At 38.1% G+C, this 16769-nt stretch overlaps 1 protein-coding gene across 13 annotated transcripts in view; it reads left to right on the forward strand.

Moving 5' to 3' along the window:
• The window catches only part of ERC1 (ELKS/RAB6-interacting/CAST family member 1), a 616103-nt gene that overhangs the window by 309566 nt on the left and 289768 nt on the right, over positions 1–16769 (forward strand). For 9 of the 13 annotated variants that reach the window (XM_053662623.1, XM_053662620.1, XM_053662641.1 and 6 more), the window contains one exon: positions 7974–8105. The exons of the other annotated variants lie outside the window; for them this stretch is intronic. In XM_053662623.1, the coding sequence (XP_053518598.1) occupies positions 7974–8105 (132 nt within the window). The remainder of the gene's footprint in view (positions 1–7973; positions 8106–16769) is intronic. 13 annotated transcript variants of the gene reach the window in all.

Raw genomic sequence — 16769 nt, forward strand, 5'->3', positions numbered from 1 at the left:
CATTTTTCATTGCTTCATTGGTAATCCAGTGTCACTGTACTGGAGTTACACACTTGGGTATTTTGATAACCATCTCCGAAGATGGCCCCAAATCATCTTTGCCTCCTGGTATTCATCCCTTGTGCAGTCCTCTCGAACATAGTGTCAGGATTAGTCTGTGTGAACAATAGAAAATGTCCAAAGTAATGGTATTTGACTTCTGAGGCTAGACCATAAAAGATATTGATGCTTCTGCCTTGCTCTTTCGGATCACTTGCTCTGAGGAAAGCCAGGTGACATGTCATAATGATAGTCAAGCAGCCCTGCAGAGAGGAACAGAAGCTCCTTGCCAAGAGTTATCATCAACTTGCCAGTCATGTAAGTGGAAGCAGAGGACTGAATTCTGGCTGGCATCCTGACTCTAACCCCCTGAGAGACGCTAGAACCAGAGCTGTTTGGCTGAGCTGTCTGTGAGGTCCTGAATCACAGAAACTGTGAGATAGAAAATATTCACTGTTGTTTTAAGCTGCTAAGTTTTGAGGTAACATGTTATATAATAATGAACAACTAATACAGGCACTTTATGTGCTAAGTATTAAAGTAATTTGCCATATGCCTGAATATTTTTTCCATTAAATCCACATTTTCGTTTTCTCTGTTGGCAGAAGAGTAAGTGCTCTTGAATTTGTTTTATTAATGTTATCACCACAGTGATGTTCAATGCTGAGAATTGTTAGAGCTTTTGGCAGTTTTTACCATAAGGATTCTTACCTGTGTAACTTGTTTATGTGCTAGAAGGCTGTGAGCTGAGAAAAGTTATGAATTTACATAAAACATGATATGCTGTATACATTTCATATGTAAAAACTATACTTGGTATAGCCACATTGCCCAACAGAAATATGATGTCAGCACATACATAATTTTGAATTTTCTAATAGCTTCATTAAAAAAACCGAAAGGGAAACAAATGACATTAATAATGTATTTTTAATACAGTATATCTAAAATAGTACCATTTTGATGTATAATTAATGTGAAGATTATTAATGAAATATTTTACATTCTTTTTAGTTGGTACTAAGTCTTCAGAATTTAGTATGTATTTATAGCACCCCTCAACTTGTTTTTTCCGTTATATTACCTAAAATATATTTTATGTATTTTTTTGCATTTTTTAAATTGTTGTTCAAGTACAGTAGTTCCTACTTTCTCACCACCACTTTCCCCTGCTCCACCCACCTCCCACCCTCAGTCCTACCCATCTTCAGCTTTGTCCACAGGTGTCCATAAATTATTTTATACGTGTTTCTTGATGACCCTTACCCTACACGTAACTAGTGGCCATCATGTTCAACAGCACAAATAATTTAGCTGAAGTTTAAAAGACCATATTTCAAGTTAGCAGCAATCAATAATGCATATAAACAATGGAAATGACTTTCTCAAACTTAAGTGGGATGTGTCATACCTTAGCTTTAATCTGTATGTGCATTTGTTTCCAGTAAGTCATCTTCTGTTTTCTGAATGCCTCAGGGCCTTCAAACCTGTGGAATGCTCTAGGGATAGAAGGGATTAGGGTTATCAGAGGTTCTGTATAGATTTCTCCAGGTTTCCTGGCTCATAATGGCATGACTACTTCATTAACTTGAAGAATGCTGAATATGGACTTTCTGAAAGAAAAAGTATAGTTGAGACTGTGCAGCACTAATTCAGGACCTTTAGGCTATTCCTGGTGTAGGAGCACTTCCCAGGGATTTCAGCATGTCCCTGTACTTCCTCAAGCCTGGACCTGAAAGCAGAAGTAAACCAAATCTGTTGTCTGTCACGATATCTGAAGTCCAGTAATTTGCCAACTGACATTTTCTTGGCTCACACATATTCAGAGAAGTTGGTGATAACTGCCATTTCTTACTCAGACATTGAACAGATTAGAGATTTTTCTTTTCCTTCCATCCAAAATACACCATTAAATAGAGGAGTAGTATAGATAAACAATTTTGTTACTAGAAATTCATGTAAAACTCTGTCACTAAAATGTACCCACTACTGTTTTTGTAGGTATGACTTTAAAAAGGGGGGATGTTGAACTATTTGCAGAGAAAAGGGGACAGGAAACAATTTCAAAAGCTCTTGGCTTGATCCTGTGTCTCAAACATCTGCTGTGGGGATACTTAAACCTTAGGTATCTTCAGAATCTTCAAAATAAGAATCTGCAATGTATTGTCCTTTTACAAAATATTATTTAGAGTATTCCGTAGTTACCTAATGACTGGGAAGGAATTTCTTATCATATTGACTCATGCAAATCAGTGGCATGAGGAAATTTTGAATTAAAAACTGGAGCACAACTCATACGTTTTTTTTTAAACCTTTATATATTTTTTGCTGATAGCTGTCTTGAGATTATATTTACCCAGTGTACTTTTCTCTTTTCACAGTAAGTAACCGGTGTGTTTAGAGTGTCAGCATCTGAAATAGTCACCACATACATGACTGTTTCTAGAAGTTCTTTATATTCTCATTAATTTATTTGCAGTGTTTTAACATATTTTTAAATCTGATTTTCATTTTCTCAGAACAGTATATATTTATATCATGTAAAAAGTGAAGTATACTACACATTTTATATAGTCCCTGACTCATTCCTATCTAACTTTGATTCCTGCTCTCTTAAGACACCCTTTCTATCATGTTTTAATTTCTTCTGCTGTTTACTGCCACGTTTCCAAGTCACATTTTTATATTGCGGTTTTATTATTTTTCTTATATGGTATTAGTTATCTATTAACTTATTATGAATTATGAGAGATTAGCTTTTTTACACAAACCACCACACACATTTCTCTCTTCCAGTATTTGTGATATAGTAATATCAAGTTTTATGTAACTGTGTCTAAGGCACATGGTACATTATGATTATATTTCTTTTATTGTACTTTTAGTTTTTCCTGGTGGTAATAATTGCTTTGGGTTTTTTGTTACTAGTATACATATCACTGCTTTATTTCTAATTTCGTTTCTCAAACCGTAACATTCCTCCTGGCATTGTTATTGCTGTAAAACACATGGTCCCTTATTAATTAACCCAAGTAATCTGTATATCCACTTTTTTTTTTGGAAAAATCTTTCCTTGAGTTTCTGTTCTCTGCTCTAAGCTTTACTTCTTCTCTAGACTTATTGGCACCCTTAGGAGTCACTTTGCCCTCACTCCTAGCAGGCCCCTTTTCCTGGTTCCCTCGTCTTCCTCTTTCTAGGTTAGCTCTCCAGTGATAGCACGCATCCCTAGTAGCTTTCCGAGTTTGTAATGTGGTATACATGTTTTTAGACTTTGCATTATATCCTCACACTTGATTGATAATTTGGATATAGAATTCTAGATCAGAACTCATTTTTCTCTCAGCGTTTTGAAGGCATTACTTCGAATGTCCTCTAACTTTCTATGTTGCCCTTAAAAATTCTAGTGCCTTCCAAATTTTTATTCTTTATGAATGATCAATTTTGGTCTTTCTAAGACTTTTTAAGATCTTTTCTCTAGTATCCTAAACTAAAAAAAAAAAAAAAAGAGTGTATATAATCTAAATCCAGCAAAATGCATTTAATCTTCATGAAAGCATGAGGACAAGAAAGAATAATTATAAATATGACCTAGAAGTGTATTTAGGGTTCCAGTATTTGTAGAACTAAAAGGTTTTGCTGATTTCTGTCATTTGTCGATATTTTATTAAGTGAAATAGATTCAAGGTGTAGTTTAGTACAAAGGAAACTTACTTGGTTTACCTTAGTAGATATCTACTAAGATTCTAAAATAAAACTTGAGCCAAATTTTACTCCTTAGATGGCTTAAGTAGTCATGTCCTTTGTCGATGACAGTGATAAGAGTATATGCTATCCTCTTTCTCTTGTTTTTTTTTTTAAATATATTTTATCGATTATGCCATTACAGTTCTTCTATTTCCCCCCTTCATTCCCCTCCACCCTGCACACCCCCTCCTCCACCATTCCCCCATTTAGTCTATGACCACACGTCTCAAGTTCTTTAGATTCTGTATTTCCCCTACTATTCTTGCCCTCCCCCTATCTATTTTCTACCTACTGTCTATGCTACTTATTCTCTGTACCTTCTCCCCCCTCTCCCTTGTTGCTAACCCTCCATGCGATCTTCATTTCTATGGTTCTCTCCTGATCTAGCTGTCCTCTTAGTTTGCTTTTGTTTTAGGTGTGGTTCTTAATAATTGTGAGTTTGCTGTCCTTTCACTGTTCATATTTTTTATTTTCTTTTCTTAGATAAGTCCCTTTAACATTTCATATAATAAGGACTTGGTGATGATGAACTCCTTGAATTTGACCTTATCTGAGTAGCACTTTATCTGCCCTTTCATTCTAAATTAAAGCTTTGCTGGATAGAGCAATCTTGGTTGTAGGCCTTTGGATTTCATGACTTGGAATACCTCTTTCCAGCCCCTTGTTGCCTGAAAGGTCTCTTTTGAGAAATCAGCTGACAGTCTGATGGGAACTCCTTTGTAGGTGACTGTCCCCTTATCTCTTGCTGCTTCTAGGATTCTCTCCTTCATTTTAATCTTGGCTAATGTAATGATGATGTGCCTTGGTGTGTTCCTTCTTGGGTCCATCTTCTTTGGGAGTCTCTGAGCTTCCTGGATTTCCTAAAAGTCTATTGCCTTAGCCAGATTGGGGAAGTTCTCTTTTATTATTTGTTCAAATAAGTTTTCCACTTGTGGCTGTTCCTCTTCCCCTTCTGGTACCCCTATAATTTGGATGTTGGAACATTTAAAGATGTCCTGGAGGTTCCTAAGCCTCTCCTCACTTTTTTGAATTCTTGTTTCTTCATCCTTTTCTGTTTGGTCATTTTTTCTTCCTTCTGGTCCACTCCCTTGATTTGAGTTCCAGTTTCCTTCCCATTACTATTGGTTTCCTGTGCATTTCCCTTCATTTCAATTAGTTTAGCCTTCATATGTTTCTCTAATTTGTGACTAAAATCAACCAGTTTTGTGAGCATCCTGATCACCAGTGTTTTGAATTGTGCATCTGAAAGTTTGGCTATTGCTTGGTTGTTTAGAGTTATCGTCTCTGGGGCTTTGAGTTCTTCTTGAGCCATAACGTTTTGGTCTGTTCGCGCCTGTTACTCACGTATGAGGAGTGGAGCCTTAGGTGTGCACCAGGGCGGGGACACCCAGGTTGCTGGGCTGTGAAGCTGTATGCGGGGGCGGGCTCAAAGGAGGGCATTGATGGTCCCCTCTGCTGCTTCTGCTGGGGCCTGCGCCGCGGTCTGTCTCACTGCTCCTTCCTTCACCTGATTTATCTGCTCATGAATGTGTGACGGCAGTCAACCATCAGTGGGTCCTCCGCCATGTGCCCTCAGTGTGTCCATCTGCTGCTACTCCACACCTGGGATCCTCTCACAGCTGCCTGTGTGTGTGGGTCACATGCCTGGGTTGCTCTGGTGGATCTTTCCTGCCAGACCCTGCTCTGCTGCTGGCTTCGCCCCTGTTACCCGTCTGACTGAAAGGTTTGTTGTTGTCAGACTTCCATATAATTCACTGTTCTGTGGTTTGGCTGCATTTTTGTTGCTAAAACTTTGTTGTTTTTAAACTTGGATGTGCGAGAAGGCACAATGTTTCCACCTACGCCTCCATCTTGGTGGAAGTCCTCCTCTTTCTCTTGTTACTGCCCTGATTTAATACGGTTTCCTTAGCAGATGATTTCATATATAGTTGTACATTGAGATGTTGTTATGCAACTTGTAATATCATAAATATTATTTAACAGTCTTCTTCTTTTTACTTCATTTGTGATTTTACTTGTCTTTTGTTCTTCATCTTTATTGTAGAGAAAGATTTTGAACCAGGCTCTGTCATTAACTCCAGAAAACTTTTCTTAAGAAAATGCTATCTGAGTAAATGCCTACTGAACTCATTTGGTAGACTAATTTGTATTGAGGAAACTTTCACTATGAAAACCTACACGAATCATCTGAATTATGACAAATTACTAATCATCCTCTCTCTAAAAAAATGTTTTACTGTTGAAGTCACACGGCTTTTTTGGGGGGGCCCATGGAGAAGTGCAAGTAAACCCATTTACTTGAATGGTTCCTGGGAATTTATTGGGAATAATTGGGTTGGCTTTAGCTGAGCAGGACTTTGACTCAAGCTTCATTTAGTAACCACTCTTGCTTGGAATAGCTTTTTCAGGTTAGGATAACAGAATCCTCTCAGGAGATCTTGAAAAGTAAGTTTGAGAGTGAAGGATATAATAGACTGAACAAAGACATAATATTGAGTCATTCATAAGTTGCTAATAGGAAACATTAATGAGTTTTTTTGCATATAATGATTGTAATTCAGAATTTCATGTTACTATTGTACAAATATATTATTTATGAGAGGAATTGAGAAGACCGAATGGACTGATAACATTGCATTCATCTCTTTCCCCCTGATTCTTCCGTTTCATTTCATTTTCTCTGAATCAGTAGAAAGTACTTTGGGCTTAGTTTTTACTGAGCCCAAAGTACTCAGTAACTTTGTGTCATTACTTTGTGTCTCTTTCTCTGTTTGGCATCATTTTAGAAACCCTCACTGTATTCCGTGGTCCATGGCAAGCAAATTGGAAGCATTAAGATTTCAACATAGAGCATTTTCTGATACATCTGAACTTCTCTACATAAAGCAGAACCTTACTTATGGGACTAAGTCGGAATATTTTATGACATCATCTCTGAGAAGAATGAAAACTTAAAAAAAATGAATATAACATATATCTCTGAAATGTGATTATTTTTTCAAAATATTTTAAGTTGAGACAAATTAGAGCAAAAGAATTATTAGCTTTTTATTAGGGAACATGAAATATAGATGCAGTTTCTTCAAAGCAGAAAGAAAAATCTGACATTTCAAAATCAGACAGGTTTCAAGTTCTGGATTTCTGAAGATAAAGTTGTCAGTCAAAAAGGGCTTTCTTATACCTTGTACTTAGAAAAGTGAACTACAGTATAATTAAATGAGAATTGCATAGATAAAACACAAACTCCTTTAATATATTGCTGATGCGAGCATTCTGAAAGTTTGAGGGTGGTTTAGCAAATCTTGTTCTTTTGATTCATATGTTAAGATAACACTTTATTCTTAATCTTCTGCTTCTATAAGAATCTAAAGAGGAAATGCTTATAATAACCTCATGAATTACCTGAAAACTGCTTAATTTATCTTTCTTATTCTAAGATCTCCTATCTTACATGATCTTTTAAAGTCCTGTAAGATTTTGCTTGTGTTTCTGATAGAAATCCATAATTCTCCAAAGTTTACTTTTTAAACTTAAGTATCAGTCAGTAAGTTTTGATTGGCTAACTAAATTGCCTATCCTTAGCCCGACCGGTCATTTATATCAATTTTTTCTTTCAGTTTTCTCATATAAGATTAAGAGAAAACTTTACTTTCTTGAATTCATTAGGAAAAACTCCTTTTTCATTTCTCTTTTTCTAAATTAGTTTGCCAGTGATTGTCTGTATGAAGAATATAATCTGAAGGTCATGCTATTTACTTAACTTTTCATCTTGGCCTAACTTTTCAGGGAAAAAGAATGCTTTGGCATTGAGTCTTATTAGTTAGGCTTCATCAGAGCTGGCTTTAAGCCAGTTTAGAGAGTCATTCAAAAATAGTTTTGTGTTTCTAAATAATGAAGCCTTTGCTACCTTTGCTGCCTAGCACAAACAATTTTATTCACTATGTTATGAAGAAAAATCCATCACGTGTTTCTCTTGCTTAATAACCCTTTGCTCTTAATAATGTACTTAATCAACCTCTTTTATGTCTTTCTTCCATTGTTACATTTTTTCCTCTGTGATGATATTTTTTTGGCCTACATTTACTTCTGAGAGGAAGAACATTTAATAATGAAATAACACTTGTTGAAAAATAGCCTCTCCTTGGGTTAACTAATTAATCTACTTCACCAAGTCTTCCATCGTTTTCCAGGACAGTCTCCGTAAGAAGGATGACAGAATTGAAGAGCTGGAAGAAGCACTAAGAGAGAGTGTACAGATAACTGCAGAGCGAGAAATGGTGCTAGCACAAGAGGAATCAGCCAGGATCAATGCTGAAAAACAGGTCTGCGATTTTATAGTTACTGGCAATGCAGCTGGTTAAACGAAAGGTAAAACCCCAGCAGTGTAGTCTAGGGAAATGATACATATATTTAAAGGGTTCCAAAAATACTCATCAAGTGTAAGTACTTAAACTTAATAAGAATTGAAATATAACTACATAAGAAGTGATTTCGTGTTACTGCAGAAGTCTCCGCATTAATAATTTGGGACTGATTTCAGATATATTGTTGTAGTATATGCTTATATGTCTGATGAGATGAAATGGAACTTGTCTGTTAGTTACAAGACTGGGCACAAACCTGCTTTTAATTTGAACGGTAAAACACAAACATTTCTGAGTTAAAGATGTGAATTTTAAATAGCCAGTAGTTTATCTATTTTATACCCCGGCTTGTTCAAAAGAGCAGTTAAAGTTACCCCAAGTGAAGCTTAATAACAAGTATAAAAGACCATAGATATGGTGATGCCTGAGAGTCCCAGATCAGCATGTCTTTTGAAGTATCTTATTAAAGAGTTCTTTTGCTGTTTTCTTTATAATTTTCTGCATTGTTTTAGGGATTCATATTCTTGTTTTTAACTTTTTACTAGGAAGGATAATTAGAGATGGGAGATGTGATTGGGAGAAACAGTTTTACCAGTGAAGACTATAATCTCAGGTTTCATTATGAGAATGTGATTGGAGGCTTTGAGCCTGCCTCATACACAGACTCATGGCAATTAATTTTTCAGTGATTATTTATTTTCCCTTTCTTTGTTGAAGGAATATAAACATTAAATGGGTAAAAAAGAGTTCATTGAGAAAGTAACATGAATTTGGGGGGAAATCTCTTTGGTCAGACCACTAGTACCTTTGTGAGTTAAGGTAGTTGCATAGTAAGGAAGAAGGATACATTTCAAAGCAGATGTATCGGAGTATGTACCACAGGGAACTCTTCATGCTCTGCTAGATATACAGATGTAGTTTTTGTACTGTTGAGTACAGAAAGAAAGACAGACTGATATTAGCAAAGCTAAAGGAAAATTGATCTTTTCACAGAATGACTGTCTTTCAGTGCCATGCCTCAGTCCACTTTCTTTTTTTAATATTTCCTAACATACAGTGGAGTAGAGGTTGGGTAGTGGAGTGCTTCAGAGACGGCACGGTGGCAGCTATTGTTCCAGAGTGAGGAGGGATCTTCTTTTAGCTTGATTTTACCTTTTTTACACACTTTCTTAATTTTCAAAATGCAATCCACTTTTTTCTTCCTGTAAAGATTTCTTTCTGCTTTGGGAATCATTACTTAGTTACAAGTCTCACATATCAGATAACCTGTAGAAATTTTGGCAATTAATAATAGATCATGTCATTATGGACCATCGACTACTACTACTGGTTATAATTTTTAATCAGTTTTTTTACCAGTTTTAATTAATATAAAATCTGAGCAGAAAATACAGAGTTCCTATACACTCCTTTCTCCATCTCAGTTTTCCCTGTTATTAACATCTTGCATTGGTGTGATACATTAAAATTGATGAACCAAAATGATACATTGTTAACTAGTCCATAGTTTACATTTTGGTTCACTCTTCAAGTTACACAGTTCTGTCGGTGTTACCAAATGTATGATGGCATGTATCCACTGTTACAATATCATACAGAATAGTTGCACTGCCCTAAAACTCACTGGTGCTCCACCTAATCATCCCTCCCCCATCTCCACAGTCTGTGCTCTTTTCCTATTTCTGTAGTTTTGCCTTTTCCACAGTGTCATACGGTTGGAATCACATAGTATGTAGGCTTTTCAGACTAGGTTTTTTCATCCAGCCTCTGCATTTGAGGTTCTTCCATGTCTGTTTGTGGCCTGAGAGCTCATTTTTCCTTGGAAATATATTCCACTGTATGAACATGCCACAATTTGCTTGTTTCCTTACCTGTTGGAGAAAGTCTTGACTGTTTCCAACATTAGGCAATAGCTTCTATAAACATTAATGTTCTTTAGTATAGGCATAAATTTGTAAGTCATTTAGATAAATACCTTGGAGTCTAGTTGCTGGATTGTATGGTAAGACTATACTTAGCTTTGTAAGAACTATGAAACTATCTTCCAAAGTTGCTTTGTGTAATTTACTTTTAATTGCATGTTTTTTTCTTTTTATCTTTCCTGTTTATCTTTTTGCACCACTCTGCTACTCACTGCCTCTCTGAAGCCCTTGAGTGAAATATTGCATGAGACCAATCATTTGGGCTTTAAGTGCTTTTTAAGGTATGAAGAAACCATTTTTATGTTTATACTTCTTGGGTTGCATGTACTATATTCATTGTCCCCCTGCTCTCATCTTCTTTTCTTATTTTTGTCTTTTTGTGTCCTCTAACCCCACTGTTTAACTGAATGCATCACATATTCCTTTGGAATATCTTAAATGGGGCAAAGCTTTTTTTGGCTAGGGATATTATTCTTGTTATCTTTCTCAGGTCCAAAATATATCTGTCTCTTGTCTAATATAGCCCCTATGAAGAAATTACTACCTCTAGTAGGAGGAGAAGATCTTCATCTTTTGATTTCTCAAAGTGCAAGGTAAAATTGTTTGTGAACCAAATCCCTTATTAAAGTACAGAACCTTTTAAAGTTTGAGCAGGGAAAAACTCTCAGAGGAAAACATTTCTTGATGCCTTTCCTACATTCTTTATAGGATCCTCTTAGAGTTTCTTTGTTCCTCCTATATGCTGCTCTGTAGTGAGCCCATGCCCCAAATTGGAAGTTGTCTAATGATCCAGTGAAGGAAGATGTCTTCTAAACTGTGTTGGCCAATGGAGAGATAAAAGGGAATAATCCTAAGAGGAAACCCCAGGGTTCCTTTCCACATGATTTTCTCATTTTTTAAAAGTTTTAAAAATTTTATTGATTATGCCATTACATTTGTTCTATTCCCCCTCTAAATTCCTCTCCACCCTGCACCCCCCTCCCCCACCATTCCCCCCTTTGAGACCACATGTCTCAAGTTCTTTAGATTCTATATTTCCCATACTATTCTTGCCCTCCCCCTATCTATTTATGAGAGTTCATTTTCTTAAAATGAATATAGAGTAAAATTTCTTCTCTGTTACTATTTTCAATTACTTGGAGGTAAGAGAGCAGTATCCTTAATAACTTGGATTTATTTTTATAGTAAAGATGTTTTTGAATATTTTGAGTAAAATGTAGCCTTTCAATACAATTAACATTTCCATGTGAGTTTAGATTTTTATTTTAGAAGCTCATTTTAGTAGTTATACTCATTTTCTTCAAATTGCTGTTTTGACATTATTTGGCTTATATGTTATGTGTAAATCCTTGATCTAGAAGATCATAAGGTGCCCCAGCTGGTATGGCTCAGTGGATTCAGCACCATCTTGCTAACCGAACGGTCGCTGCTTTGATTCCCAGTCAGGGAACATGCCTGGGTTGCAGGCCAGGTGGGGTCATGAGAGGCAACCACACATTGATGATTCTCTCCCTCTCTTCATCACTTCCCTTCCCCTCGCTCTAAAAATAAATCTTTTAAAAAGAAAACAAGATCATAAGATTTTGCTGATGATTTGCTAGATAATAGTAGATTAATGAGCATGTTTTAAGGAGTTCATCTTTTTTATTCGGGTTTTTAAACTTTATTTGCGCATTAAAAAATTGTGTATTCCAATAATTAAAATTATTTAAAGAGGACTTCCGCCAAGATGGAGGCATAGGTGGAGACGCCATGCTTCCTCACACAACCAAGTTTAGAGACAACTAAATAATAGCAACAGAAAGCACAGCCAGAACACAGAAAATTGAACTTTTCGGAAGTCTGATAACAACAAATTCTTCAGCCTGACCGGTAAGAGGGGTGAAACCAGCAGCTGGAGGAGTGGGGTTGAACAGGAAAACTCGGTCAGACGAACTCAGGCACGCAGAATCCAGGCACAGGGTTGGACCTGGTGAGTCACTCAGCGAGCGACCTCGGGGAAACAGCAAGGGAGCAGGGCTGCGGGTTGACTGTGGTCTCGCATCTGTGCATGGATAGACAAGCAAGGGAGTGGGCGATTGGATGGGACCCAGCAGGCCCCAGTGGTGAGCGGCAGCAGAGGGCGCCGCCATTTCCCCGCTCTGACCCCGCTCCTCATACTTGAGCGCAAACAGACCAAAAATGGCTCAAGAAGATCTCAAAGCCCCAGAGCCTATAAATCTAAGCAATGAAGAAATAGCACAACTCTCAGACGCAGTTTAAAACACTGGTGGTGATCAGGATCCTCACAGAACTGGTTGATTATAGCCACAAATTAGACAAACATATGAAGGCAAAACTAATTGAAATGAATGGAATTGCACAGGAAACCAATAGCGATGAAAAGGAAACTGGGACTCAAATCAATGGAGTGGACCAGAAGAAAGCAAATAATGGCCAAACAGAAAAGAGTGAAGAAGCAAGAGTTCAAGAAAATGAGGAGAGTCTTAGGAACCTCCAGGACATCTTTAAAAGCTCCAACATCTGAATTATAGGGGTACCAGAAGGGGGAAAGGAACAGCCACCAGTGGAAAACTTATTTGAACAAATAATAAAGGAGAACTTCCCCAATCTGGCAAAGGAGGTGGGCTTCCAGGAGGTCCAGGAAGCTCAGAGAGTCCCAAAGAAGTTGGACCCAGGAAGAGACGCACCAAGGCACATCATCATTACATTAGCCAAGATTAAAATGAAGGAGAGAATCTTAAAAGCAGCAAGAGCTAAGGAGACAGTCACCTACAAAGGAGTCCCCATCAGACTGTCAGCTGATTTCTCAAAAGAGACCTTAAAGGCAAGAAGGGGCTGGAAAGAGGTATTCCAAGTCATGAAATCCAAAGACCCACTACCAAGATTGCTCTATCCAGCAAAACTTTCATTTAGAATGGAAGGACAGATAAAGTGCTTCTCAGATAAGATCAAATTCAAGGAGTTCATCATCACCAAGCCCTTATTATATGAAATGTTAAAGGGACTTACCTAAGAAAAAGAAGTTAAAAAAAAAACATGAACAGTGAAAGGACAACAAACTCACAGTTATTAACAACCACACCTAAAACAAAAGCAAACTAAGAGGACAGCTAGATCAGGAGCGGAAACATAGAAATGAAGATTTCAAGAGGGTTAGCAACAGGGGAGTGGGAGGAGGACAGGGGGGGAGAAGGTACAGAAAATAAGTAGCATAGATGGTAGGTAGAAAATAGATGGGGGGGCAAAAATAGTGTGGGAAATGTAGAATCTAGAGAACTTGAGACACATGGTCATAAACTAAAGGGGGGGTAATGGCGGGGACGGGGGGTAGGGTGGAGGGGAATGAAGGCGGGAATAGAACAACTGTAATGGCATAATCAATAAAAAATAAATTTAAAAAAAATAAATAAATAATTTAAAGAAAAGAAATGTCACTCTAGATTAAACTGCATTTTGCAGCCTGCAGGACATCTTGGACCAACTTGGATTTTACTCTAGATATCACTGTCATCCCACCCAGCTTCCTTTAACATTCAAGTGTTTCCCTTCCCTGCCAGCCAGACTGGCAGATGCAAGAGCAGGAATGGCCTTCACTGTCAGTAGGTCTCAAATCTGTGGTATGAAAATGGGCAACACAGTCATCTAAATTTGATCCAACATCTCTGTACCTTACAGTTAAATAGCTAAAAGAAGTAAAATGAGAGGGACTTCTGCCAAGATGAAGGTGTAGGTGGAAACACTGTGCCTTCTTGCACAACGGAGTTTAAAACCAACAAAGTTTTAGCAACAAAAATGCATCCAAACCACAGAAAATTGAACTATACAGAGGTCTGACAACAATGAACCTTTCAGCAGACCAGTAATAGGGGCGAAGCCAGTAGCGGAGTGGGGTTGGGTAGGAAAGGTCCACCGCACCCAGGAGAGCAGGCAGCTGTGGGTGGATCCCGGGTGTGGAGTAGCAGCGGGCGGACACACTGAGGGCGCAAGGCGGCAGGCTGACCGTGGTCACACATTCGCGCACACATAAACCGGCGAAGGAGTGAGCAGTGAGATGGACCTCCCAGGCCCCAGCAGGGGGAAGCAGCAGAGGGGACTGCTATGGCCCCCCTCTGACCCCGCCCCCACTTACAGCTTCACAACCCAGCAACCTGGGTGGCCCCACCCTGGTCAATACCTAAGGCTCTGCTCCTCATATGTAAGTAACAGGTGCGAACAGACCAAAACATGGCTCAAGAAGAACTCAAAGCCCCAGAGCCCATAAGTCTAAGCGACCAAGAAATGGCCAAACTTTCTGATACACAGTTCAAGACACTGGTGATCAGGATGCTCACAGAAACTGGTTGATTTTAGTCACAAATTAGAGGAACATATGAAAGCTAAACTAATTGAAATGAAGGGAAATGCACAGGAAACCAATAGTGATGGGAAGGAAACTGGGACTCAAATCGAGGGAGGGGACCAGAAGGAAGAAAACAAACAGAAAATAATGAAGAAACAAGAATTCAAAACAATGAGGAGAGTCCTAGGAACCTCCAGGACATCTTTAAACGTTCCAACATCCAAATTATAGGGGTGCCAGCAGGGGAAGAGGAACAGCCACAAGTGGAAAACTTATTTGAACAAATAATAAAGGAGAACTTCCCCAATCTGGCAAAGAAAATAGACTTCCAGGAAGCTCAGACAGTCCCAAAGAAGATGGACCCAAGAAGGAACACACCAAGACACATCATAATTACATTAGCTAAGATTAAAATGAAGGAGAGAATCCTAGAAGCAGCAAGAGCTAAGGGGACAGTCACCTACAAAGGAGTTCCCATCAGACTGTCAGCTGATTTCTCAAAAGAGACCTTACAGGCAAGAAGGGGCTGGAAAGAAGTATTCCAAGTCATGAAATCTAAAGATCTACAACCAAGATTGCTCTATTCAGCAAAGCTTTCATTCAGAATGGAAGGGCAGATAAAGTGCTTCTCAGATAAGATCAAGTTCAAGGAGTTCATCATCACCAAGCCCTTATTATATGAAATGTTAAAGGGACTTATCTAAGAAGAAAAAGATAAAAAATATGAACAGTGAAAGGACAGCAAACTCACAGTTATTAACAACCACACCTAAAACAAAAGCAAACTAAGAGGACAGCTAGATCAGGAGGGAACCATAGAAATGGTTCCTCACATGGAGGGTTAGCAACAGGGGAGTGGGAGGAGGAGAAGGGGGGAAAAGGTACAGAAAATAAGTAGCATAGACAGTAGGTAGAAAATAGGGGGGAGGGCAAGAACAGTATGGGAAATGCAGAATCTAAAGAACTTGAGACGTGTGGTCATAAACTAATGGGGGGGAATGGTGGAGGAGGGGTGTGCAGGGTAGAGGGGAATGAAGGGGGGAAATAGAACAACTGTAATGGCATAATCAATAAAATATATAAAAAAAAGAAGTAAAATAAAATAAGAAGGCAGTGCCTGTGGAAGTTACAGTGCATGCTGGTGACATGCACCTCAGTATTATTTGCCTGCTTGCTTTTCCTACTCAAGTTATTTCCTTTGAAGGCAATGGCTTTTTCTCCTGTGTTTCTATCTTCATTTTGACTTAATCAAATTTCTTAATCTGGATTGTCAGATGTGGTTGCATTGGAAGCGGAGCTGGACACATGAGCAGTGGAGTTCAGTCTACACAGTGGCTGCTACCAAGTGTCTCATTTTTTTATTCTTAAAGCTTTATTAAGAAAAAAATCTCTATTTTTTTGGCTGCAAATCTCCCTAGTCACTTACACAGCAGTTATCACCATGATACCCAAGTACTTTTCCAATAGAAGTTACCTTTGCTGAAGCAGCACTAGTGATGATGTGTGGTAATGGAATTATAGTTTCACTCCCCAGTCTTCCCCAGTGCCTTCTTACTTTTAGCTGTTCCCATAGTGGGCAATTAATTCTTTGCTTTTATAAACATAATCCTGTACTAATCTGAATATTTATGTTTTTTTCCCTCATTTTTAATTAAGCGGCAGTAGTGCTCAAAATAAAATAGTGATACTTACGTAACCTTTCAGTAAATATTGAATACCTTGCTACACTAAGCACTGGAAATAAAAAGGTAATAGATATGGCCTCTTCCTCAAAAAGCTCATAGTTTATTAGGAAAGACTGAAGAATGAAACTTTAATTATGGTTCAGTTTGTAAGGACCATGGTAGTGATCTGAATAGAGAGCTTTGAGGACAGAAGGAAGGGCAACCTAATCTAGGTTGGAGAGGCCAGTAAGTTTCCTTGGAAGAGATGGCTAATGCATGAGATTAGCCTTAAAAGGAAAGAGTTAGACAAAGAAGAGATAAAGGATATTCAGTGTATTACATGTAAAGGGACCAGCATAGGTAAAAGCTGGAAACATCTAGGGAGCTTTAACTAGTGATTCAAGCTACATTTCAGGACAGAAATGAATGGCAAGATCCATGGGAGGGAGTGAGGGTTAGAGGAAGGGAGAGGGGAGTATGTGCAATCAGATCATGATGAAGCATGTTTAGTCTTATCTTACAAGGTAAGTCCTCACTTACTGTCATCAATAGGTTCTGTGACTTTAAGTGAAATAGCATATAATGAAACCACTTTTACCTTAGGCTAATTGATATAACAAGAGTTAAGTTCCTGTGGCATCTCATCAGTGTTATAATGAAATGGCATTGAATGAAACAGCATTACTCAAGGACC

This window comes from Artibeus jamaicensis, unplaced genomic scaffold (assembly GCF_021234435.1).
Source record: "Artibeus jamaicensis isolate MK-2021 breed Jamaican fruit bat unplaced genomic scaffold, CSHL_Jam_final contig_1028, whole genome shotgun sequence".
NCBI classification, from domain to species: domain Eukaryota; kingdom Metazoa; phylum Chordata; class Mammalia; order Chiroptera; family Phyllostomidae; genus Artibeus; species Artibeus jamaicensis.